Source organism: Molothrus ater, chromosome 1 (genome assembly GCF_012460135.2).
Source record: "Molothrus ater isolate BHLD 08-10-18 breed brown headed cowbird chromosome 1, BPBGC_Mater_1.1, whole genome shotgun sequence".
NCBI lineage: Eukaryota > Metazoa > Chordata > Aves > Passeriformes > Icteridae > Molothrus > Molothrus ater.
The window spans coordinates 136,338,196-136,364,287 of record NC_050478.2 but is presented as its reverse complement, the minus strand read 5'-3'; the positions used below and the strand labels follow the sequence as shown (position 1 = coordinate 136,364,287).

The 26,092-nt window shown below is 45.3% G+C and overlaps 1 protein-coding gene across 1 annotated transcript in view; it reads right to left on the bottom strand.

Moving 5' to 3' along the window:
• Window positions 1-25,592, bottom strand: part of EXT1 (exostosin glycosyltransferase 1) — a 182,103-nt gene extending 156,511 nt beyond the window's left edge. Inside the window, exon 1 of the mRNA XM_036405689.2 lies at window positions 24,409-25,592. Within this exon, the coding sequence (XP_036261582.1) occupies window positions 24,409-25,355 (947 nt within the window). The 5' untranslated portion in view covers window positions 25,356-25,592. The remainder of the gene's footprint in view (window positions 1-24,408) is intronic.
• Window positions 25,593-26,092: the final 500 nt, after the last annotated feature.

Genomic DNA, 26,092 nt, shown 5'->3' with positions numbered 1-26,092 from the left:
TAAGCAGTACCTCACCCACTTAGCAAAACTTAACCTAATGTCATAGCACCTCCACCTTTGCCCCATGCAGCTGGGTATCCTGGACATGCATTATTCTTCCTCTTGGAAAATGTAAGACAGCTTTCCTTGAGAACAAAACACAGCCTGTGGATATGTACAGGAAGTGGGGAACAGGACCCAACACAGACACAGAAAGATGACAAGGAAAAAAGTATTAACCAAACAAATTACCACCAAAGAGGACTTGAGCTACAAATCAGAAGAATGTGGCTCCTTCAGCAAAGAAATAAAAGTCAGAGGGTGTCCCAGACTCTGCAGATCCATGTGTGACCTCAGAAGTGGCTCTGTCTTGTAGGCATTCCTCTGTTCCTGTTGCAGATAAAGAAGGCCCAGCGACCCATGAAGCGTGGGGAATTCATCTCCCGGCGCCCAGAGAGGCACGGGACAGCCATTGTGCTCCGTGAAGTTCAATTGCAAATCCTGTTGGAAAGGGCACTGCTCCCTGAGGGCTACAGAGGAGGGCCAGGAGGAGGAGGAGGAGAAGTTTAGGGCCTTGCTAAACTGCAGATAAAAAGTGAAGGAGAAGGTACAAGTGGGGTGTGCAGCACATGCAGCCACTACCTGGTCTGTGAGGGCAGATATCCACTTTTGTCAAAGCAGAGCAGTGAAAAAAGGAACAAAAGTAATGAAAAGTACAGCTCTTGACATTAAATATTCATGGCAACAGCTACACTGTGGCTAATGGAAAATGTCTGTAAAACCTTTAAGAAATTGGTTAATGGACGGAGACTGGCAGAGGTCACAGCACACTTGGTGCAAATCAGGACCAATTGAAAAAAAATAGTTTGTCCCTTTTCAAACTAGCACTAAAAAGGTGTCCATTTATTGCACCAAAACCACTGAAGGCACCAGGACGGGCCATAAACACTCATTAACAGTATTCCTGGTAGCTGCTGCCCAGCTGCACAGCCATTATAATCTCCCCTTACAATCCTGACACCAGATTTCAGTCACTAGCTGAGAGGAGGCTCCCAGGCCCAAGGACAGTGCTCTGCAATTTCCATGTCACCTTCCCCAGTCCCATGCTAACAGGTGAGGGCCAAAACCTACATAAAGCCAGTAACCTCCACCCTAAAGTGAGACTGACACAGTTAGTGACAAAGTATCCCTATAGAAACATCATGCAGGCCATTCATCTTTGCTATCTCCATTTAGTAACAAAGCCACATACAGAGCTCAATGTCCCTGTGCTTTTAGGAGTGGCAAACATCTGATACTCCAAGGCCAGCATAAATACAATTTGCCAAAGAATCCAGTTCTTTTCCTTACCCTTATCCTCAAAATAAATCAGTTACGCCAAACTGATAGCTGCAAACTGAATTTTTCAGTTTCCATCACTGTTTTGCTCTGAATAGCAACCAAGTTCAATTTCTCACCCCATTCCAGGCCATGCAGGGGAACACTGGTGTTTCATGGGTACTGAAGCAGTGCCAGCCAAACTCCAGCTTCTCCCATCAAATACCCAGCTCTCCCCCAGCAGTATAGACAGAGGGAGTGAGTATCTCCAGACAACTTGGTGGTGTGGTACACTCCCTGTTGACAACACAGGAGAGCACCATTTAAAACCACCTCTGGCTATTTTAACAGAGAGGTCCTGCAAGATCACATCAGGTGGAATAAAAAGTACCAGCTTTGAACACCACATGGTGACTCTGGCCTCTCCTTTCCAGAAGGGCAGAGGCAGCCAACAACAGCAGCTTTGTGTTCAGAGCCCCATCTTGTACCATCCACACATCCATGAGCCCCAGCACAACACCATTTCAGTTCTGATATTCACCTTCTAGCATTAATTCCATGCACACAACAATCACAGAGCCCTGCCACCAGTCCAGACACAATAGCAATTAAAACCCTGTAACATCTGTGCATCAAATACTAACTGCAAGTTTATCTTTGAGGCTGCCAGGTAAGTGCTGCCTGAGGAAGTTCATCAGGCACATAACCACTTGTGGCCCAGACACTGCACAGACACACATGCCCAGGTGTTTTAAATCTATATTGGAAGACTTTAAGAAATAAAAAATTGTCCAGATTTCTCTTACTCTCTGTTGGCCAACAGTTTTAAGCTTGCATCAGCACTGGACTTCAAACACTACTGCTAATGGCAAAAATGTATACACCAGTTTCTTTGTTTTACTCTCTATTTCAGAACGCACAGTGCCCACATAAAATCATTTACAGTGCAAGAGGAGATCATGTTAAGAAACCAACATATTGGTCATAGTAATAATTTTTTTTGCAAGGGTTTGAAGGCACAAGAAGCTGTCACTTCCATTGCTTGGTTCAATAATCTTTATCAGTTTATTTATCTCCTATAGCTTCTTCAGCTTTCCGACCACTAGTATAAAAGGGTTTTCTTTCTTTTATTTTTTAACTAAAAACAAAGTGGAAAAAAATTATGATTCACTCCCAGGACACAGAAAAATCCATTTGTGATGGAACAGAAACCAACACATGCAAATGTTTCCTAGAAAGTCAACAACTGTTAGTAGGCCTTTTCAGTTTAATAACCATGGCATTCCTTTGCTTAATTTTACACAGAAAAGGTCACCATCCATTACATTTTCCTCCCAAACATTATTAACCCTCCATACTCTGCAGGTCCAAACACCAGACTTTCACTGAGCTTTTTAAGATATCACCATCTTCTGTAAATGCCAAAATTTCTGGTGGAGTACAAGCACTGCTTAAACCACCCAGCAGAAAAAGGGGCACAGGACTCCTGGGTCAGGTTGTGCTGCTCTTGCCACTGCTCTGGCTAGGTGTGAAATGGATTTACCAAAGAGTCAAGACCAAAGCCTGCAAAACCAACCTTATTTCATGTGCTGAGTTGTTTCAGGTGTCTGAGTTGTGGTGCCTGTGCTCTGTAAGACCAACTCTTTAACCTCTGAGGGTTTGTTTGCTTTTCACAGCTAACATATGTCGTGCATGTTATTTCAGAGAGTTTGCAGTGACCTAATAGTAAAGATGATTAAAAGCAAAGAAGGGGCAAGTTGGTGGGATGACAACCAGCAAAACAGAGAAAGTCATGGTGTATTCAATTCTGTTTAAGATGTGTATGTGCAGGCATGTAAATGAAACCTATGATCTATACATACATCAGTTCTGAACCTGCAGAGACACTTACATCACATACAGCCCACAGCAGAGAAAAATCTGGACACCACCAGACATAATATACTCCGCCTACTTAGACTATCTCCCTTCCCACAAAGGATATGGTTCTGCAAATTAAACTTTGGTGCAGAAATTTCAGTTTGGGTGAAAGCTTTTGTTTTTAATAATATCCATTTGGCTTCCAGAAGCAATGCCAAACACAGGTAGAGCAAGTTATATGAGATTAATATACAGCTTTAAGCTAGTATTATGTCAAAATGTACCTCTCACCCATTCATGTGTGCTCCCAGGCATCATTTGACCACTCATTTCACTCCTGGTTTCTTCATTTTTAGATTGACTCCTAGCAAAAATCTCAAACTATAAATGTAATTGCATGCATTTTCCATACAAAAATACCATACTTTATTGTATTTAAATATGGGGGGGGAAAGACAGATTGAGTGAACTTTTCAAAGCCACAAGCACAGCACAGGAGATTTCATATTCAAGACCTTCCCAGATTGGAGTTCAGCATATTAGATCATTCCTTCCTGCAACAGCATTTTTCCTTATCTAGACCTTGCCACAACAACAAATCAAACCTCTAAACAGACAAACAGCATCAGAGATGTCATTATCCACAACACACATCAGAGATGAATATAACTGCTGTACCCAGAAGAAAAAAAAGTGCTGAAAATAAGATATTAAGAGCCAAACTAATTGCTGACATAAGCAGGTACAAGCACATTGAGTGAAATGGAGTAGCTTATGCCTGCCATGAATATAACCGTAAGCGTTTAGCAGGTTCTTCCTCGAGTCTTTGTTTAAACAAATCTGAATTTATTAGTCTGCTGCTGAATAAATATGATAAACTCTTATTGAAATTATCCTCTGGTGAGCAGCAATAAATACTAGGCAACATTCTTACAAATGATCCATTACCTTAAACTGGCTAAGAGCAACTCCAGGTTTTCTGCCTGCACAGGCAAAAGTTATCTTCAGTACAAGTGAGTGCAAAATAGCATACTGCTGTGAGTTTGGGGATGCACATGGAAACATTTCCAAGCTCACTACCAAACCAAGCAACTCAAGACACCCCATCTCCATGAAGTTCATATGGTAACAATACAGAACATTTTCATACATAATTTACAATCCACTATGAAAAGCTAGAGGTCAAAACTTTCAGGGCATAATGCAACAGGAAAAATGTGCAAGGCATGTTGGATCAGCTTTTCTGATATTACAAAAAAATGGAGCAAAAACACAGGCAGGATTTTTAATTAAGAAGAAAAATAGTCAGCTTTTGTCAGATACAGCATCCAAACAGGCTTCAGAGTTTATTTCATTAACCACTATTTAGAGACATACACAGGCATTAAACAGGAAAGCAGGGGGAGAAAAATCCTGTACAAAGAACCCGGTTTGTGCTCCCATTATCCAAATACATACCCAGGGCCATTTTAGCACTTTCCAATGTTCTCCAAATGCAATGTTTAGTAAACCTTTGTGTTGTGAGACACTTTCAAGCATTGCATTTTAATACCACAGACAATTATATCCTTTGGATGTTTCCATTGCCAGAAGCTGAGGCTCAGGTGGCTGCTTAACCACCCCCTGCACAGGGACAGAAAGCAGGCAGTGCCCAATCTTCTACATCTTCCCTTCTATGCCTGCTCCTCCATCCCCCTTCCCATGCAACAGCAGAGTGTCTCAAATACCACTGCAACACCTGCTTCCTAATGCAACCATGCCTGATTCTGTACAAAACAAAAATCAAAACTAAAACACATAAGGATGTAATATAACATTTGCATAATGGGTGTGAGACAGAAAAGACAATTTAGCTACAGTGATTACACCGACATAAACTCTCTGCCAAAGGGATACAAAACAAACATGCTCTGTTTAAAAATACATCTTGCACATCATTTTTACCACGTTTAAAAGAAAATCACACTCTAAACCAGAGGCCTGGCTGCAACACTCAGGAAGCCTGTGGGGCAGATGGCATCTCCCTGCAGGCTAGCCCCCTTCTGCCTCCATATTGGTTTCACACCAGTTTCAGGTGACATGGCACCTGAACAGAGCTGGATGCCTCAGTGTATAGCCTTCTCAGTAGAAACCCTGCCAGACCTACCTCAGATGATCACACTTTGGTGTTTTGGTTTGGTTTCTAATGAAATTTGGAGCAGTGGAGCAAGTTCATACAAGGTGTGTGCTTTGAAATCACAGGCTTGTGGTGCACCACTGAGCACTGACAGCTCTCAGATTTGGTTTTTTTGTGAATCAAGATGCCAGACACAAATGCCCTCACACACAGTTCTCCAGGTCAACATTGAGGTGTTTCAAGCCACGATGAGCATTTCTGTTGCAGGCATATTTGTTTCAACTGTATCACATTAAAAATTGAGACAGTAACCTTCTCACCTGCTCAGTATTCAAACACTGCAACCCTACTCCTAACAAACATGAGAGGAAACAGAGCTGAGAAGGAAGAAAAAGATGTTATAATAAAAGATATAGTGCTGCTTTTCTAATTCTTAATTCTCCCCCTCCTTCCATCCTTGGGTTTTCACACACAGTATTTATCTCCTTGAGAGCTCCTTAATGCTCACCCTGCTTCTCTTAATGCCCAGAAGATGTCTCACCCATTACACATCAACACTGGCACTGGGCCACCCCAGCAGGACAGAGGTCATCCCACACACCCTGGCACAACTCAACCAGAGACCCCTTTTTTCATAAGAAGAAAGTAGAAACCTTCACACCCTTGATCATGAGTATGCTCTCCGCTACAGGAGTGTATTTTACTGTTTAAGCGTATTGGTTGTCTTCTAAGTCACTCCTACTTTAGGGTCATCTTTATTATCTCCCCTTAACTACAAAAATCACAAGGTCCCTCAGCAGAATAATTCCTAACAAAGATGCTGATAAACAGGAAGAGGTCAGACAACAGCTCTGTCTATACTTAAGAAAATATTGCACTGTCTACAGCCTCCAGCTCTTCACTTTGGCTTTTCTTTGGAAGCTCAAAGATGGCATCTTTGTCTATGCATTCTTCTATCTCAAACACCCACACAAGTTTATTGCTATTTGCCTATGAAAACACCAGTAACTGAGAATATATCCTCTGCCAAAAGCACCTGTTGCCTTGATTCAATCCTTTTGCACAGAAGCCTACACCTGACGGAAGTATATCTGTCCTTTCCTGCACTTGTTTCCAACCTACCCAGCAATCAGATGCACACAGACAGCACCTACGTGAAGATGTTTTATCAGGAGTACACCACTGACAGCAAACTGCCAGTATTCAGTAAAACCCACCCGAAAAACAGCGGCATTTCAGCACCAGATCCTCAGAGTCTCTTCCTCCTCCCTTCTTTCCACCGGTCTTGCTTCACCCGAGTATCTTCCCCCAGCAGTTTTGAGGACAAGCAGATACAAGAATACACCATTCCCACTGATGAATTCACTCAGTCATGTCACTAACAGTCCCACTTAACTGTACTCTAGCATTCCTTTGGCAGCTTCTCCCACCATCGTGTAGTAACAACTCACCACCGTCCCATGTGAGCTACCAGGGTTCAGTTTTCCATGTGACCTTATACCCACACCAACCACCCAAAATGCTATCCCACTTGACTCTTACTGCCCTGTAATTAAAAACACAGTCAAGATCAGAGTAGTCAATATCCATCTAAGCTTTCATGACCAACCCACGGACATAAGGTCAAATAAAGAAATCACTGCAGGGAGATACTTAGCAGTGGTATCCTCGTTACAGGCAAACTGGGCATTAATCATGAAGTCCTAGATAACGGCTTTAGTCTTTTGTAGCACAGAAATTAAGTCAAGATTATATAAACAGCTGGCCTTTAATAATAACAATTTTTTAAAAACCCCAAACCCAACCTCTGGCTATGAGCATAGTTGCTTTAACTTGCAATAGGAAGCTTTCACTTACTGTCTTAAGCATTCAAACACAAAAATCTGGATCTTTTCTCCCCACACTTTAAATATTTTTCCAGGCTATTCCCAAGTTTTTCCTTTTAGCATTCCCTAAGAAACAGCTACACTCACTGTTCTACTCACTGAGGCTCAGCTATAGATAAAGACCAGAGGGGTGGCATGAGTATGCAGAAGGGGATCTGGCAACCAGACTCTTGAGAAACCTGAGCTTCATTTTCTGTTCTGAATCAGCTTCCAGGGAGACCTCAGTGAGCTGCATGGGGCTGCTACCTCCTAAAACCCAACACCTGAGACAACAAGGGCATCCAGTACCTCCCATCCCTTTCACTTCTCCCTTCAGCCTGCTCTTCTGGGCCAACTCAACTACATGTGGGAAGATGCCATCACTCGTATTTGGGCTGACACCCTGAATGCAATGAGAGCCCAAAGGAATCACCTCCCAGTAAATGTAAATCACAGACACACAACCTTTTATCTCCCCAAACCACAGTCCCAGGCTTCTGGCACCAGTCCTCCAAACACCCTCATCCTCTTAAGAGCTGGACAGAGGGAATATACCATGTTCCCCAGCACCAGACCAGGGCAGCAAAGTGAGATTTGTTAATGCTGCCCGTTGATGGGGGGGCAGGGGGGAATTGTGATTGTTTTGTTGTGCACACTGACCTACAGCACCACCATGTTCCTTAACACCAACATGCACCATGCTGATCACCCACGCTCCAATTCAGTAAGTATGGAGCATGAGGACACCAATCCCATTTCTGCCAAAGCAACCACAGCACACGGTGTGATGTTTGCACTGGCCCTGCTTCCTGCCTGGAGGATGCTCACTCCATCTAGCTAAAGCAGAACTGCTCTAAGAGATTACATTCATCCTGATACAAAGTCTGGGGCCACAACTTTCCTTGTGCAACATACCTCAGCGACCTTGGCTTTGGAGACCAATTCCCAATTGGAGATCAAACTGCTGCAGTAGTGATGCCTGCTCCATCTGCACCATTGATGGGTCATGGTCACACCTGACCCCACAGACACACTTTTATTCAAATAATTTCCTTTGTGTAAGCTTTATTTCTTCCTTGCAGGGATTGCAATGGTGGCTTCCCCTTAAGTCTTTCAAGTCTTCCATTCAGCTCTCGTTTTCTGAGAAGCACAGCTGAACTCAAAAGCTGTCAGAACACACATACCTCCCAGGGCTACAGCAGCAAATATTTTGGACCACTCATCCTCCTGAGCCTGGAGCAAAGAACCACACAAGGAAGTCCACTGCTTGGTGTGAGATTGCAGAAGCTCTGAAATCCCCCTTTACTGATAGATCTACTATCATCTCCAGCAGAGCCAAGAGACCCCCTACCTGGCCAAGCTCAAAGTAAAACCATGGAATAGTTTAAAGTTGATGTTTTAAGTGTAAGGGAGCAGAGATCTTCAGTGTGTGTCATACTTCCTACAAAGAGTCTTACAAGTGACTCAAGCTGCCCAAAGTGAGTTCAAGCCTGCCCTTTCTTCCCCCCCTTTTTTATCCTGCTTCTTTTCACGGGACCACACTCATAATGATGGAAAAGTGTGAGTTAAAAGTGTCATCTACATAAAGGTTGCCTAGATACTTTGAAGATGCATGCCACAGGATGTGTGCAAATAACAGGATTTCACTTTACGTTGCATTTAAAAGAAAATGTGCCAAAAGCGATCACTCCGCACACAATGGGTAAGAGAACAAATGATGAGTCCATGCCACACTGATAGCAGGACTGAAGCTAAAGGCTTCATTTCATTTGCCTAAAATAAAGTAAAACCCAATTATTCCTGAGAAATAAGAAGTCTGAATCAGAAGGCATCTAAACTTTTGAATTCAATTCTATTGCTGTGAATGCAAAGCAACACTGGTCTCAAAACATTCTGGAGACATGAATGAATTAAGGACCAGTAAACTTTCCAGGGAGATATCTCCCTATTCTACATCTAAGTAGAGCAATAAGAAATAGATAAAAAATACAACAATTGAATTCCAGATCTTGCATGAAAACGTAAATGGAACATTATATACTGTGTGGGGATGACAAACATCTCAGACCATTTGACTTGTAGCCAGACTCTGCAGCTTCTGACATACATGGCACATTTAGCTTAGAGGTTAAATGAGACTTTGGTGCAAAAGAATGCATTTACACATCAGCCTGCAATGTGGCATCCATCCCCCACTTCTCAGGCTTCTGTTTGAATAGATCAAAGACTTCTGGCCATGGAAAGCAACATCACATAAGGCAGCTGGGAGCCTCCTAACACCTCCCCTGCTGCTGCTGGCCATGCTCTGGCTGAGGACCCAGAGCAGCCACAACAGTGCTGTTAAACAACTGAAGTCAGCAATGAGCAGATTACACCAGTATCCCCAAATATGATTAATAAAAAGTGTATTTCAAGGAAAATGTTTTTCAAGAAAATTAGTTCAATACAGGGCAGCAGCAGCTCAGCACATGGCCGTGCCCAGGCACTGCTGCCACTCAGAAAGCAGGACTTGCTGGGGGAGCATCTCCTCGCCCTAGCAGTGGGGCTGCATCAAGGCAGCCTCTGCAGAATGAAAGATGTAGGGAATGAGGCACTTGAAGATGATTTTTCTCTCTGAAGTGTTATCATTTGGCAATTTGTTATATGCTCCCAACCCCATTGTTTCTGACACTTGCAGAACAAAAGCAGCCGCTCATCAATATTCAAAATTACAAGGCTTGTCTTGCAGAGAAAAAGCAATACCTAAGTCATATCTGGTCTTAAGAAGGCTACAATTCACATAAAAGCTGAGCAAAGCTCTCCTCTATCACTTTAATTGATTGTGCACAGAACAGGAGTGAAGCAAACATATCCAAAGCTTGCTGAAGTTGAAGGTGCATTGCAGCCCCACAACTTTCAGCTTTCATTACAAAAAAGTGGATTCTTGCTTACTACTAATTTAAAGAAAAATAAAAAAGTAATAAATTCAGACTGTGAGTTTTCTAAAAGGATTTGGTTTTCACACTTCATCTTTAGACAGCCATAAGCCACTCACATGTCTCACCTTACTATCTAATCGGTTTAGATGATCTGATTTGACTTTTTCCCAGAAAAATATACTGGTAGCATGTGGTAGCAGGCAGGACTTTGCAGGGTTACAGCAAGCAAAAGGCAAGCAAAATGGCATAGCTGCCTAAAAACAAATAGCAAGCAGCAAATCTAAGGTGAAATTAGGATAATTAGCTCCTCAAAACTGCTGAATCCTGAGCTGGGAATCCTGACGATGGCTGGAGGTGGATCAAGCCAGCAATACCCTGAGAAATGAAGACACATAGCAGTTAAAGTCTGTTCAGTAATGTAGTGAGGGCCAAATCAAGGAATCCCACACACATTCAAGCATGAGCACAGACCCATCACACCTGTCCTTCACACTGCCAAGGATGAGCAGTGTGCAGAAAGGGCTCAAACCCAACTTTAAGGCCTATAGCTCAGAAATACTGTTAATGCAGCCCAGATTTTCCTCCCTCTTACTTTACCAAAGCTTTCAAATAAAACTCATTGGTTGTAAGGGAAAAACTTCTAAAGGGAACAGAAAGACTATTGTCACCTCTAGAGATCCAGTAGTGCTACCCTGTGCATGCATTCACACCACCTTCTACCTTTACCCTCCAGGGTTTAGAACACTGTAATAACTGATTTTCTGTTAATCTGGAGAGGGGCTAAAACCATCTTACAACTAGACAAAAACAAGGCAGGAACAAGCTCATTCCTAGGCTTATAAAACAAGCCTTTACAGATAATTATGTTTTATTACTTTTCATTTTATGAGGGCTGCATTATACAAAACAAATACCAGATGCCCATTTGTTGCATTTGGGGGAGAGGCGGAATCTCCGCAAGCACTGCTGTAAGCAGCTCTGCTTTTAATTAAATACAATAAATGCATAAAAATTAATACTGTTGGAAACCAGCAGGTAGGAAGCAAACAGATGCACTGTAGATGCTGGAAGACCCCCTCCCCTCCAAGCTCCTGCAGCAGAAGCAGCCACTCACCAGCCTATTGCTCAGGGCAGGAGCTCTCTGACCAAGACTCCTTATGCATTTCCCTTTAATGCATTTCCATTAATGCCAAACTTTGCAGATAACCAAAAGCTTTAAATAAATAAGAAAAAAAAAAAAAAGAAAAAATAGGGAGAGGTGAAGTAAACAAGATTTAATGCTACTTTTGTTAGAGACATCCATGCACTCAGCCAGGAAAACCTGCAAAAAGACAATTTCTTAAAGATGGAAGAAAGATGGAGAAAGATAAGAGAGAAGGCAAGGACGTGTAAAGGCAACCTTAAAGAAACCATCCAAAACCTGACATATCCTTCTACTGTTAAGTTGCCAGACTCATACAAAACACTCCCAAGTGGCCTGACAGAGGGTGTAGAACAAGCCTCTATACCTGAGATGAAGGACATGCATCTGAAACACGTGGACACAACCAGAGCCAATAACCAGCAAAATGGGAAGCAGTTCCTGAAGGACAGTAAAACACAGCCAACTTTCCAGCAACTGCCAGACGTCAGCCATCCACCTCCCCAGAGGCACCATGATGAAATCTATTTCCCATTTTCAATGGTGGTTTCCTTTTTCATTTTAAGTGCATTATGATTCAATCATGGGGTGACAATAGACACTTTACTCAAGGCTGATACCAGCCCTATATTGTAAATCCAGTTTTCAGCATCAGGTCTGATAATACTTTAAAGTTCTGCAGAGAAGACTGAAATTGTGTACACAAAATCTCATTGCAGTGGGGAGTCAGTTTCAATTTTTTTTTTTTAAGTAGAGATTTTTTTTTAAGATGTGGTGCAGCAATAAACACAAGGTAAACAGCAGTGGGATGGTTTCCATGCTTTGCTGCTCATTTTCAGGTTTCCATCCGTTCTATTTATCAAAGCTGAGGATGGGTCTCTTCTATTATCCTCCACCAGTGCATATCCTCAACCTACTTCCTAATCAAGTTTGTTTACAAATATTCATTAAATTCCATACTTTATTGGCCTAGACCAGGGTACCACAGGCTGCAATTACAGTAATCAGTGCATTGATTATTGTGAAACATGGCTACCCTGAGACCAAAGTTAAAGTAACGACTATTGCTATAACCAGTAACTACACCAACAGAGCACCCAGGGATGACACCACTATCTCTAAATTCTTAAATCACCAGTTTTAGACCTAAACAACACACACACACTCGAATAACAATACAATAATTCACACACTGTGAATTATTTTACTATGATCTGTGTCATAAAGTATTTTCATTAAAAATGAAAGAGTAAAAAAACTTTGCTAAAAAGGGTTATTATTACAGGTCATCAGAAATAGCTAATAAAACAAAAGATGGAAATCTGTTTTCACTGCAACTCACTAATGTTGTGATACAGAAAGTAAAGAGACAAGTGCCCTGGTTATTTTGGTTCTCAGCAACAGTACCTGAAACGGCCATCAGCAGGCAGTGAGGAAGAGCCCTGTCAATGAATGGCAATGATTTCTTGACACCTTTAGCACAAACAAGACAAGGACCAGGTGCCCCTGCACAAACACAGAGCAAGAGTCGACCCAGACCTCGAGGTACTCAATTGCTGAGCTCCACAGCAAAGACAAAGGAGGATCTGAGGAGAGCCAACAGCTGAGAAAACAGCCACCCCCATAGTTAGCTCCACATCAAGAGACATGCACAGAGTTTAGAGATGAGTGGGACTTAGGGGCTTCTACTGAGCTGAGGGGACCTGGAGCCTTCACACTGGGCACAGAGCTCAGGAAGCACCATCCATTTGTGGCTGAGTGATGGGTGCTCCCTGCCCCAGCCAAGGGGTCCCTTGACAATATGTTCTCAGGGTCACTGAGCATTCAAGGCCCAGCTGGGGACAACCAGATGCTGCTCAGACCTTCCAGCTCTCATCGTGCCTCCAGCAACCCTGAAACAACACTGACAGGCAGATGGGACAGCAAGGTGATGCGCTACCCTCAGCTGAAGGTGAACAACCACCTCCTGCTATCAACAACTTAGGTACTTGTTCCCTTACACACCACATCTGCAAAAGCCATATTCCAAGGAACAAAGATGAGATTTTATTACTGGTCTCTGCAAGTAAATTTTGGGAAGGCCATAGAGAAGTAATTGCATTTGTGTGCGTGCGAACTCACAAATTAACCCCAGGAACTCTGTTTATGGCGGGGGGGTCATTTACAAGGAGAGGTGAGAGCAGCAAGCACACGGGCCCCTGACTTTGATGTGTCACCCACCTGCCTTCCCCCAGCTCCAGCCGCTTGTGTGCTTTGATTACCCGAGCTTTCCCGCCACCGCTTCACTCAGCGGCTTTCATCTTGCCACAACAACAGCCCGTGAGAAGAAAGGGGGAGAGGGAAGAGGTGAGAAAGAGAAATAAAAAGAGAAAGATTTGGGGCTGGAAAAGTCAGCTTGGTAGAGGAAACTGGAAAGAACTGACACGCTGTCAGGCAGAGATGAAAGCACTAGAAATAAGGGATGGGTCGCTCACTTACTAAAATCGTGGTATGATTTTAATGAGGAAAGTACATCTTTGGCACCTCCTTGAAATCCCTCCGATGAAAGAGCCACCCAACAATCTGGGACAGCTAAATTCAGTGCCATTTTTATCTTTTGTCAAATATGTATAAAAGCTTCTGAAGACAACTATCCAACACAAAACTGTAACAAAAAGTATTTTAAAATCTTACATTAACTGACCCACAGGCCAGACTGACTATCAAACCTGAAGTGATGCCAAGCAGTGAAGAGAAACCTAACACCAGCCTGAAGTAAAACTTGCAGAACTGTAGTAAAAAAGCAGGCAGGGAAAGGGGATGAAGAACAGTTACTAAAAAATGCAGGACCACCTGAAATATTTCTCTATCTTCAAAAAACGTTGCCTTGAAATTTCTACCTACTTCATTCACCTTGCTGCTATCAGATTTTTTATTATCCTCAGTTTTGAGAATTTGTCTGGCACTTAGTATGCAGGAGTAGTGCACAGGAATAGATCCTGCTGCCATAGATAATGCGGTTCTAAGGGAAACCCATCAATTGTTAATGGCCATGCAAATTGTTGAAACTAGAGAGTTATTCACAGTTATCTCGCTGTGATTTGGTAAGTGTCCATGCCTGATGTGATCACTCACTTGATATATTATTCCATTACAATTCAAGTAGTAGTCTTAGCTTTTGAGTTTAGAGAAAAAAAAGTGTAAGGGAGTGTGGAAGGGTGAAGGGATGTTATTTGTTTTAAATTATTTTGAACAGTTATATACACCTTCTTATGTAAAGTATGATAAATCCCTTCCTGCGACTACAGTCATGCCTTACTGAAACATTTAAATCCCCCCGATGAGAAACTAAAGGAGCTTAGCGTGCAACTTTAGACCATGATCCTGTGAAGCACTTTCTTATGCTTCAACCATACACATGGTGCACACATCTCTGTGGCACTGGATCTTCCAGCTGAAGTTCACACCCTTTTACAATTTCTGATCAGGGTTTTCTACTGCTTATGCAAAAATTTGCTGGCATTTAATAAGCTATAGGCGTCTCCTCAAATCCATAATGCATTCACTCTCTCTTGCAGCAGCAACCTACTGATCATTAATTTTCAGCTTTATTGCAGCTCCAACATTTCAGCTGTTTTTTTTTTTGCATCTTGTCTGAGATTTATTACTTCTAGCAAAGTGTACTTCAGTTTTTTCTATTTTGTTTGCTGATTTTTAAACCGCCCTTAAGGGGGAAGTGTTACTGTTCTTTATAATTCTGAAATCACAGTATTAAAAAATAAATCCTATAATTATGTTTCCCATTAGGATTAGATAAATTACATTTAATTAAAAGAAAAATCTGCTAGCACCCAGCACAATGGTTGGTGGCAAACTCCTAAGAGTTAAACATTCATGTGTTTATCTTCCTGAAGCAGCTGAGTCTATGAGCAGACACACCAAAACAAGCCTTCAGAGATATAAACTCAGACATTAACAAAAATTTCTCCCTCCCTTCAGACAAAGATTCCGATTTTTAGAAGCAGCCTCTGAATTTATTCTTCACTACTACAAAAACTACGATTCTGATGGGCTTTCTGGTAGTAACAGACTGAACTACCTGACTGCACCACGAATTCCAGTATTATGATAAAATGTCTGCAATTATTTGCCAGGCAAAAACCAGTATCAGAAGTCAAGATCTTCTAGGAGAATGAAGAAAAACAGGATTCCTACCCAAACGCTGCCACGCTCCCCTGTCTCCCGCACTGCTGTTGGTCAGGTGATGTTCTCCATCAACCTGAAGGCTGCAGGGGTCATAACACACATTGCAGCTCTAGCAAACTATTTATACCATGCTCCTTTTTACAGCCTCAGAGAACTAATTATTAACAGGATAGGATCCCCCACAGATACACTGAGCAAACACTATGGTATGCAATTTTCCTTTAGGAATTTACTGCTACACGCAGGCCGTCAGCATCACGCTCTCAATTTTGTTTAGGAGCTGAAGAATGATTGATCTTATTGATTTGTGTCAACAGTCTGACATGGCCATATCGACCAGCTGTAATTTTGTAGGAGGAGCTGGGAAGGGAACTGGAGACTGCATTCTCTGTGGCACATCACCCTGCCCAAAGAGAAGATGATGTGAGAGATGCTGGTACAGCCATCAACGGGACCGCACTGGGACTCGAACCGACACAAGCGAGCGACGAGAGATTTCCCACGACCGTGTTTACAGCAAATCCACTGCTAAACACCCAAATGTATAATTATAATCTATTATAATTATGCAAAGAAGTAACATTTCAGAAAGGCCTTCTCATTTCTCATTCTTAGCATTGAATACTTTTGTTTTGCAGCCAATCAACTAAATTAGCCCTAATTCTGTTTCATTCATAAACACAAAGAGGATATTAGAGGGGGAAAAAGTGAATAAATGGAAAATTCACTTAGGAACCCAGGAATTATTTTGTTCTCATGTATTTCTGGACTAGAAACCATCATGGAGAAATAAGTCAACTTACAGAAGCTTTACTGAATTTGCTAACTGCACTGCAGGAGTCCTTGGAGGAGTGATCAGGAACGACAGCGCTTCAGTGCCTGGAAAAGCAATGGTCTTTGGTAGCAGCTGAGTGAAGCAAGGAGAGTTAAAAGGTTCATATACCAAACATGTCCTCACTCAGGACAAGTAAAACCCAAAAAAAAGCTTTAGAGGCTATTTGCCCTCACCAGACACACAGAGGAGAGCTGCTTTATACTGCTTCTGACAACTGTCACCTTTTATTGGAAAATAATTTTAGACCAATGTTCAGTGATGCTTCCTGAGAAGGGGATACAGAAGTAGTATTTCATTTTTACACAGGCTTTAAACATTATAAAGCACTAAAGTAAACCTCAAAAATGCTTAGGAAAAGCAATGACTCCTTTCCATTTTAAAAGCATATGGAAACATAAGCATGGTTGCCAGTGGCAATCCCGGCTGTCAGACTGCAAGCTTGAGACATCCAGGCAAGAGAAGGCAGGAGCTCCTGCAACAGCTCTGCCAGCACCTCACTTCTCCCAGGGACTGCAGGAGGGTTGAAAAGTCTGTCTCACTGGAGTATGAAATGGGGGCCTTATTTACCTGATACAAACATCCCACCCCTACCACCTTTCAGGGAACATCCATTTAGCATCCTGGCCAAGGAGACAGCACTGAGCCACCCAAAAAACTGAAGGTAAATCTCAGCAAGAATTGGTGGGAGAGACAAGTGCAGAAACACAAGATGTTTAAAGAAAACGGCCTCTTCTTTCTCCTATTATTGAGCAGGCCTAACCCTCCTGACTGGCTTGCAGTTATGTTTCCTTGTTCTAAGAAATGATAAGATTTTAGGAAATCAGATTGCACTTGGAAAGCCATCAGCCTGGCAGCACTCATGCTAGTTTTTTCCCAGAAAAGCAGTTAAGACACAACATTTTGCTGAGATAGGGCCTGTATTACTTACAACACTACTTCCCCCTTCTCATTTGAAATGAATCTCTTCTCTTTCATTCTCATTTGGAATTAATTTCTTAAACTAATTTCTCCTGCACCACAGCAGTATGCTGATCTCCCACCTCTTGGCCTTCAAACACCCTCCCAGGCTATGCGGCTCCCCGGCCACAATACCAGGATAGTTTCTTCTAGTGTGGCTGTCAAATAGTTACAAATTATAATTTGTTGTAAAAGTCGAAGAAAGGACTCCCACCATTCTCTGGCTAGAATCTTTAATTGCTCTGGTGCACACCTGGTATCTCAGGCACCCCTGCCACAGCTCCCTCCCTCCCGGTCTTCTCTAGAGACCTGGGGGCGAGTTGTATCAGCATTACATAGTAGCAATGCTCCCTACAGTTGACTGAGGAGGCTCCCAAATTAAAGGCAAAACAGTGATGATACATGTCCTACTTCCTCCTGAAATTTGTATTGAAAAAGAGCAACACAAAGCCTCACATAAAAGTACAGCATAGCTAGGTCAACACAGGAAGAGGAACAAATCTATAGCTCAGTGAAACCTGTATGTCCCAAATACTTGGAAATGTGGAAAGGTGCAGAACCTTAAATATAACCTGAGGTTATATTCACACATTCCCACAGGCTAAACTAATATCCATATGACATGAGACAAGAGTATAAATCTTGCATTATCATCTAGATATAGCCAAGTCCATGAGAAGTCAGTCACCTTAGCAGCTCAAAACACTGCATTTAACTCCATTCACAGGCAAGACAGTTGTCCAAGAACCTACCAACGATTCTTCTCTGGTTAGCAAAACAGTTTGTTTACCCAAGACCACAAAACTCTGTGGATTTTCTGAAAAAAAGCCTTCAGAGAGAAAAGGAAAACAATCACAGATAATACTCCAGAAATCATCAGATTACAGCACATTCTCTTGACTCACATCTGTTGAGTAAATAAGTGCTTCGTGCAGACCAGTTTCATTTACTTCCCTCTCCTGCAAGCAGCTGCTGGTTTACTTTCCAGCAGGCTGTTCCAGGACTATATGTGGGGCAAAAGGATTATCTGCAGCAGTCAGAGCAGTAGTCGTTTCCATTCGGGTTTGTCTTGAGCTGGAACTCCTCTTGTTCCATTCCATTCTCCCCGTGAGATGCACCACTTCACAGATGCATGGATGCAAACAGGCCACAGCTGGGAACACCCTCAATGCAGCAGGGAGCAGCAGGCAGCTGCACACAACTCGCAAGAGAATCCCAAATTCAGCCACCTCTCTCCTTTAGGAGCAGTTTCAGTGGATACTTTGGGCCACTCTACAGAACATCCTGCAGAAGTCAGACTTGGCCCTGTGAAATATCCAGACAGGGAGGGTAAGAAGGCAGAAACACCAAGGGATGCTCTGCAGCACTTACTTGCTGAGGCCACCTCACTGGAGGCACAAGAGGACTTTCTCTTGCCAAAATAGGTAGCTGGAACTGTTACTCTCAGCCCAGTTCTGATCTGGGTTCAACGAGCCCTTGAAACTACTTTGTTTCCAGATTAATTCTACTTAAAATGATGACTCAGATAATTTTTTTCTTTGAATTTTTTTCTGTCATCAAGTGTCTCTTCAATGATGAGTATTTATCGATAAACTATCCTAGATCAATTTTCCTAGGCAGGAAAAATAAAAGCAGAGCCCCTTGAGCTGTGAAAGCTCACATACATTGTGCATGCAGAAAACATCTGCTGCAGACCAGATCACACATCTACTGTAATGCTTTGTCACCACACAGCCTCATATAAGATGCTTCATAGAAGCATCACAGAAAGGCCTGGGGCAACCAATTATAATAATAACTCACCCCACAAGAAAACTTAATTACTTGAGGTTAGGAGGGTGCCTGGTTTAAGGCCAGCGGGCAGGGTGGGCTCCTCTGCCAGTGCCTGACCCTGCACACGCGGCAGTGCCCAGCACCGCTCGCACCGGGAACACGCGCATGGACCCACCCGCTCCCACGCGCATCCACTGAGGGAAGAGCCTGCTGCCAGCGGCCAGGCTGAGGAGGGCACGGTGCCTGTGAGCTTAGGGATGCCCCTGTGGCCCCTGCTCCCAGCTGCTGCCAGGGCATCAGCCTGGAGCCTCTGGAAGCTCCTACCCCTCAGGGCCCTACTTGCATTAAATCAGCATCAACAGGCACATAAGGACACTGCAATACATACAGAGAGCAAGAAGAAGAACACAACAGAGCAAGTTCTCTTTCTCAGACATCCATTAAAGCTTTGTTATTTACATGTTTACTGCATTTTGGATAAATGTATTGTAAACCAGAAAAATTTCCAGTTTCTCAAAAAAATCAATATTTAAAAGTAGTCTGGTGGGGACAGGTCTCTGTAGGAGCCAAGTTTCTCTGGGAAAATGCCCAAGCACTTTTTGAGTTTTTGAGTTTTATCCAAGCTCCCAAAACAGCCTGGTGATATACAAGATGCCCTGACTGGTCCCCATCTCACTTCAGATGTCCTGGACAGCAGCCACCCTGAACCTGGGTGATTTCTGAGACCTGTCCTAAATAGCTGCATATGAGCTGCCTTGTGAAGGCTTTTAGATAATTAAAAAAATAATCCAGTGAGTGATTAAGTGTGGCATTTACATTTGTATTTTAGTACAATACATGGAAGCTCAGTATATTACAAGTACAAAAATTTCACCTTTGTTTGAAACATGCACATACAAGCATATGGAGCATTCACATTACCATCACAAGTTGGACAGACAAGCCTAAGCCTTACTCCACATTCTCCTGCCAGTCTGCTGAGTGGCAGTCATCCCTCGTGTGCACTTCTACCACTTCTTTTTTTCAGTATGTGTATTTTATTCCTACTGGGAAGGAAGCAAAACTAAAACCCGCTTTTCTTCCCATTCTGTACCTATTGCATGACTGTGACCATTACTCACGATTTTCAAGGGTGGCAGGTTCAGCTGTGATTGGCACATGTTCCACCAGTAGAGTGCACACCAGGTAAACCTACCGGGTACCAGGCATCAATGAAAATGTTCAGCTGGATACATTCTCCTGTAGAAGTACACATCCAACCCTGCCTAGTGCTACTGTGTGCCCTGCAGAGATGTCTCCCCGGTGTAAGCTCGCAGGGTGCTGCTGCTCTCCCCTTCTGCCCGCACCCACAGCCCCAGGCCGATCTGCGAGCAGCTCCTGCCATAGGCTCCTCCTCCACTACCACACGCCTCCAAACTCCTCTGGCAGAACTAGTCCCACTCATGAGGTCCTGCATGTTTTACCTCCTTTTCTCAGTTCAGTCATGATCACACAGGCTTTTTGAGCACTGACCAGACAAAAAACCTAGTCGATAAAGAACACCTCATTATCCTATTTGCCCTCCACCATAGCTCACTTTTCTCCAAAAATACATTTTTTTTTCTCACTTTTCCTCCTCCATTCTACTCCCTTCTTCTTTTTTTCCCCTTTTGCTTCATTCTCACCATTAACTTTAGATATCAAGCATGGATGAGGAAAAAGTCTCCTTGCATGAGCTTCTGGTGAGACCTTATGTTTTTTGATACTATCTCCCCTACCCTCTCCATCCTCCGAGGGCAGGGTTGCTGCAGGTCAGGGGATATACCACAGACATTATTTTACTTTCCTAGAAAGATTCTCATTTTGGTGCAAACTTCTTCTCTGCATCTGGCTTCACTAGAACATCACATTCCTCCATTTCTTTTGGTATCCACAGTCATTTATATTACCTTCCAAAAAGTAATTATTTGGAACCAGTTAAGCCTGTATATGAATTCTGCCTTTGTTTAAAACACATTGTACATATGTATATATTTAGACCGTCATTAAATATTTAAGAGGCTGTCTTCAAACTTCAGCAGCAGCAGCTTTTATTCCCTTAACCCTTTGTGAAATGGAAAGTTTGAGGCTGAAATCTTTTTGTGGAGGAATTCAGAAAGCCCAGCTGCCTTAGTGCTGGGTGACAAAGGCCACCTCTGACAACCAAGGACACTGTAAAGAAAACCAGAGGTTTTCTTTGTTTTCTTTTATATCCTGTTTGCCAGCGGTCTAATCATGATAATGTAATTCATTTTAGCCTGCCTCAGCTTTATCTGCTGAGATGCATAACTAGGATGCAAATTAATTAGCTGTGACATACAGATGGATCTTTCAATACAATTCACAGAGACAGTCAAATACACACATGCCCATCCATGCTTTCCCCAAACAAAGAAAGACACTCTACACATTTTTCCAGAGGTCAGGAAGTCACCTTGCTTGGCTTTTTCAATCTCCTAGAGAGGAAACACCACATCCAGCAGACAGGTGGACCTCATGTGAACCCAATACCAAATGTTACACTCTAGATGAAACCCCACAAGTAACTTGTGATTTGTGCAGCCCCACACCCAACACATCAGGGTAGTACCACTACCCTGCTAACACAAGGTTAGCACGTTTTAAAATCTGGTCACCTAATTTACCAGCTTAGCAAGGCCTCTAACCTAGACCAAATCATTCATACATCACCCTGGCAAGCACTGGTATCTCAAGACCAGCTCTCCATGGCCAGGGCACCTACACTACTGTCTTTCACATGAAGTGGTGTAAGTATCACAGCAAAGGATAGGAAAATCAGTACAGAAAAGCACAATATGCAACTCCCAATTGTATATGGATATGCCAACAGACGTATTCTGGAGAGTATGTTTTTACTTTTTTTTTTATTAAAACCCTTGAAGATGCATTGTTAAATCCAAGCCCCAAATGCCTCACAAGAACCACTCCACGTGCAGTTTTCAAGGCCCAGATATATTTAGAGACACTTCTTTCCAAGCACTACAGCCTCACTGATGATCGGATGCTGCTTTACGTGGGATGAAAAATGGAGTTCCTTCTACAGCTTTCACAGCTGAGTTACACATCAGCACAGAAGCATTTCAACTGGACAGCTGTGTCATGCTACCTTGGGAATGTGACCCTAGCAGACTTTGTGAAGGGAGTGGAGCTCCAGGCACGGTCCCTACGGGCACAGAGGAGGCAGCAGAAGACACAGGCGCTGGCAGGACGCGGTGCTGGCAGAGCAGCAGATGGCACACTCGGCTGTGCATCGGCACCGAGGCACCAGTGGGAAGGGGCAGCAGCACACTCTGCCAGGTGCCCTCACTCCGGTAAGATGCGGGGTCAAAGAGCTGCAGCATCTGCAGCTGTTCACTAGAGCAAAGCCCTCCACCTCAGCAGCCTGACCACAGACCGAGCTTGCCTCAATTCTTGGCGTAATCTTATTTTCTTGACAGCATCAGTTTTTAGTTCCTGTCTTTTAACAGCAGCATTGCAACAAATGTTGAAGTTCCCCACCCCAGATCCAGCTGCATCCTAGCAGCGAGTATGCTTTCTGTATGAATAGCATGGATAGTGTGTACAGCTGGGTGCACGCTATCATATCCCCTGAGGGTTGCTATAGACAAATCTCACCACAATAAGTGGCAAAGACACTTAGGGGGAGCAGAACTCACAGGGAGAGGTCTATCTTCTATTAGACCAAATGGCATAGCTGTAAAAAAATTGGACTCACACCTGTGAAACCACAGGCAGGTATGTTTGGTTTTATGACAACTTGACAGCACACACACTGTAGTATACAGCAAATAACCAGGATTTTCCCCATCTGTAAATTAGCTCCAATTGCTCAGATCTAAAAACAAAAATCCAATACACCCTGAAAGGCTGCAACTGTCAGGTCTCCCTTCTTTCCCAAAGCATATATTCCCTGAAGGAGGTCACAAGCCAAAGGGACTCCCGGATGATAAATAACATGAGCTTAGCTTAGTATCTCTACTGATCATTTGGCACTGATGCTGTATCACTTCCACATATGCATTATTTCACCATTTGCCCATCAGTTTCCTGAAAATGAATGGGATTAAAAGTCCACTGAGTATTTGCACTGCTTTTTCCTCCCCCTCTGCAGCAAAATTACAGTAACCAAAAGGTGAGCAGAGTTCACCCAGGCACTTCACGCAGGCTTCTCGACTTTGCAATGCTGACCTTCCCGGTCTCTTCCCAACCCCCGGGGATAGTTTCGGTGGAGAAACAGACAGCCAGTCGGAAATTTTCACCAGTATTAATGCCAACGTAGTTTCTTCCCAAATACTCTCCAGAAGTATTTTTCCACCCACGTTCCCCTGTGCACCACAAAACCCTCCAGCCGTTGGCAGCTCTGGGTGCAGCTCCCACTGCACATCACGCACTGCTGTACAGCTGGTCTGTTTTAATTCAGCATGTAATTCATGCTACCCAGGAAATATTCTCATGTGAAAAACTTCATATACAGGAACCTATTCTGCAGCAAACATAGCGGTGGTCGGCATTTAAATAAACTAATCAGCTGCAAACGGCTTAGTCAGCATCGCAATCCTGGAGGTAATTCCCAGAAGCGATTTTCCCGGCAGCTATATATACAAACCTAAAAAGCAGACTAGAAAACAAGGGCAGCAACACAGCGAGACAAAATTTGGCTTCACAGTGACATTATCAACAAATAAAAATAAAACTCGAGGAAAGGTAAGCAACCAGGCGTTCACAGAAAGCACACACTGAGCTCGCATCACTGGTGTATCCTCTCACATATGAAAACCAGAAACTCAGACACAGGACACAAACAGAGCCAACACTCCTTCCTTCACTGATACTGTGCTGGTTTGAACTGAGAGGAAAAACACGGCAAGGCAAGTTACAGACTTGTCTGTGGAGATACACAGACACAGGTCACACGCCAGGCAGTGCTTTTTGGAGAGCGCATCCCAACCATCACCCTCAGCAACCAACCCACTTCGGGAGCCTGGCTCACATGCGACCTGAAGAGACCTGAGGACTCGTACAAACTTTGTCTGAGGGCAGGGAAGGCACAGGGCATCTGGCCTAAGAGGCACTGGGGGACAAAAAGCAGTGCCAAATGCCAGCGCATCCTCCAGGAGCACCTCCGCCGCTGGCAAGGTTTGGAAAGCCATCAGGCTGCGCATGCAGGTCACAGTCCCTGGGCAGGACACAGCATCGCCCTTCAGTGCCGCCCCGCCAGCTCCCCCGGCCGAGGCAGCACGGAGCCGGCCGGCTGCCTCACGGGTGCCGGGAGAAGCCACCGACTCGCCCAAAGCAGCGATGAACGCCTTCCTCTGGCCGCTGCCAGCGCACTGGCACACATCTGCTCCTATCTGCCCGGCGGCGGCGGGCATGCCGGCATGCCCTGGGGATATAAGCACGGGGAAGGGGCACCGCTCACTTACTTTTCGTATTCGGCGTTGTCTCGATCGCAGCGCGAATCCTTGTGCTTTTGCCAGTCTTTGCCATGCTTGCAGGTGGTCAGGAGGACAACATCCTCTCCGTTATGGACGTGATATAAGGCATTCCTGGTGTCTGACCCTATCCCCGTCAGGTACCTTTTCCCCTTGAATACCAACATGTACTTCCTGAGAGGAGGGATGGTGTTAAACCTCAAATATCCCTTCTCCCCTCCTGTCCTAGGATGATCCTTAGAAAAAAGCGGGATAGAAACGTCAAAGTTGGGTCTGAAGTTTTCAGTACTGATGCTGGCTTTGGCCAGCATAGCCTGGCCAATGTCGAACCCCACATCCTCAGTGTAGTCGGGCCAGGTGCCGGAGTATAAATTAAAAATTAGGTGGTTTCTGCCGTTGTTCCACAGGTGGAGGCTCTGCACCTTGGAGCGGAGGTTGTGCACATACTGGGGCGAGAGCTGGTCTCGGTCCAGCGTGTCCAGGCTGAGGACGAAAAGGCAGGCCTGCCCGGGGTCCGAGGTGTAGAACCGGGAGCCCTCGATAGCGGCCAGGACGTTTTGGTAGCTCTCGGCGATCTTCTCCCCCTTCTGCTGCGGGTACACGTAGACCTTGAAGCCGTTTTTCCGGCACTGGGCGAAGTCGAAGCAGGACTCCATGCGGCAGCGGCGCCCGCGGTAGAGGCCGGCGCTGGCGTCCCGCCGCTGACGGGGGGAGACGCGCCCGCCGCCCTCGGGGCCCGGGCGCTCGGCGGGCGCGAAGGGCCGCAGGGCGTCGGGGAAGCGGGGCCAGGGCCGCTCGGCGCCGCCGGGGCGCGGGCCATGCCGGCTACCGGGCGGCGGGTGCCGGGCCGCCCGCAGCCGCACACCTCCCAGGTAGAGCAGCAGGGCAAGACAGGTGCCGGCAGAGAGCAGCGTCAGGTAGCGTTTTTTGGCCTGCATGTGTCCGGCGGGGGTCCGGGGGGCTGCGGAGGAAGGCGGGGGCAGCCCGAGCTCGCCGGGCGCCGCTCTCAGCTCCGCTCCGCCATCTTCCCGCCGGCGAGCGCTTCAAACTCTCTTCGCCCACCTCCGCTCGGCGCCGTTCCCCAAGCCGCCGGCCGCGGCCGCGCATGTGGGCGACCGCCGCAACTTTCTCGCCGCCGGTGTCTCAGGGGCGGCGGGCGGCGGCCCGGCGGCGGCCCGGCGGGGCGCCCCGCATGCACTCAGGGCCGGCCCCCCGCGCGGGGCGGGCACCGGGCAGCGCCGCTCCCGCCTTCCCGCCGCTGCCGGCGCTCGGCTCCGCCACGCTCCCGCCCACCCCTCTCCGCCCCGCGCCGCCAGCCCAGCCCAGCCCAGCCCGGCCCGGCCCAGCCCAGTCCAGCCCAGCCCCGTCGGCTCACAGCCCGCGGCCGCCGCGCCGCAGCCTGACGAAGCCCCGCATCGCCCGGCGCCCCACGCCTGGCCCGGGCGTCGCTCGCTCCTCGCCTCGCTCCCGCTGAATGGCCCCCAGGACAGAGCAGCGGCGGCGAGGACCCTCCTCCCTCCTCTTCTCCTCCTCCCTCTCTTTCTCCTCCTCCCTCTCTTGCTCGCCCCTCCCTCCTTCCCCTCCTTCCCCGCCTCCCCCGGGCCGCGGCAGCAGCGGCCGCCAAGCCCCGCGCTCGCCCACCCCGCCCGCCCGGGGCCGCGACCCCCGCCCGCCG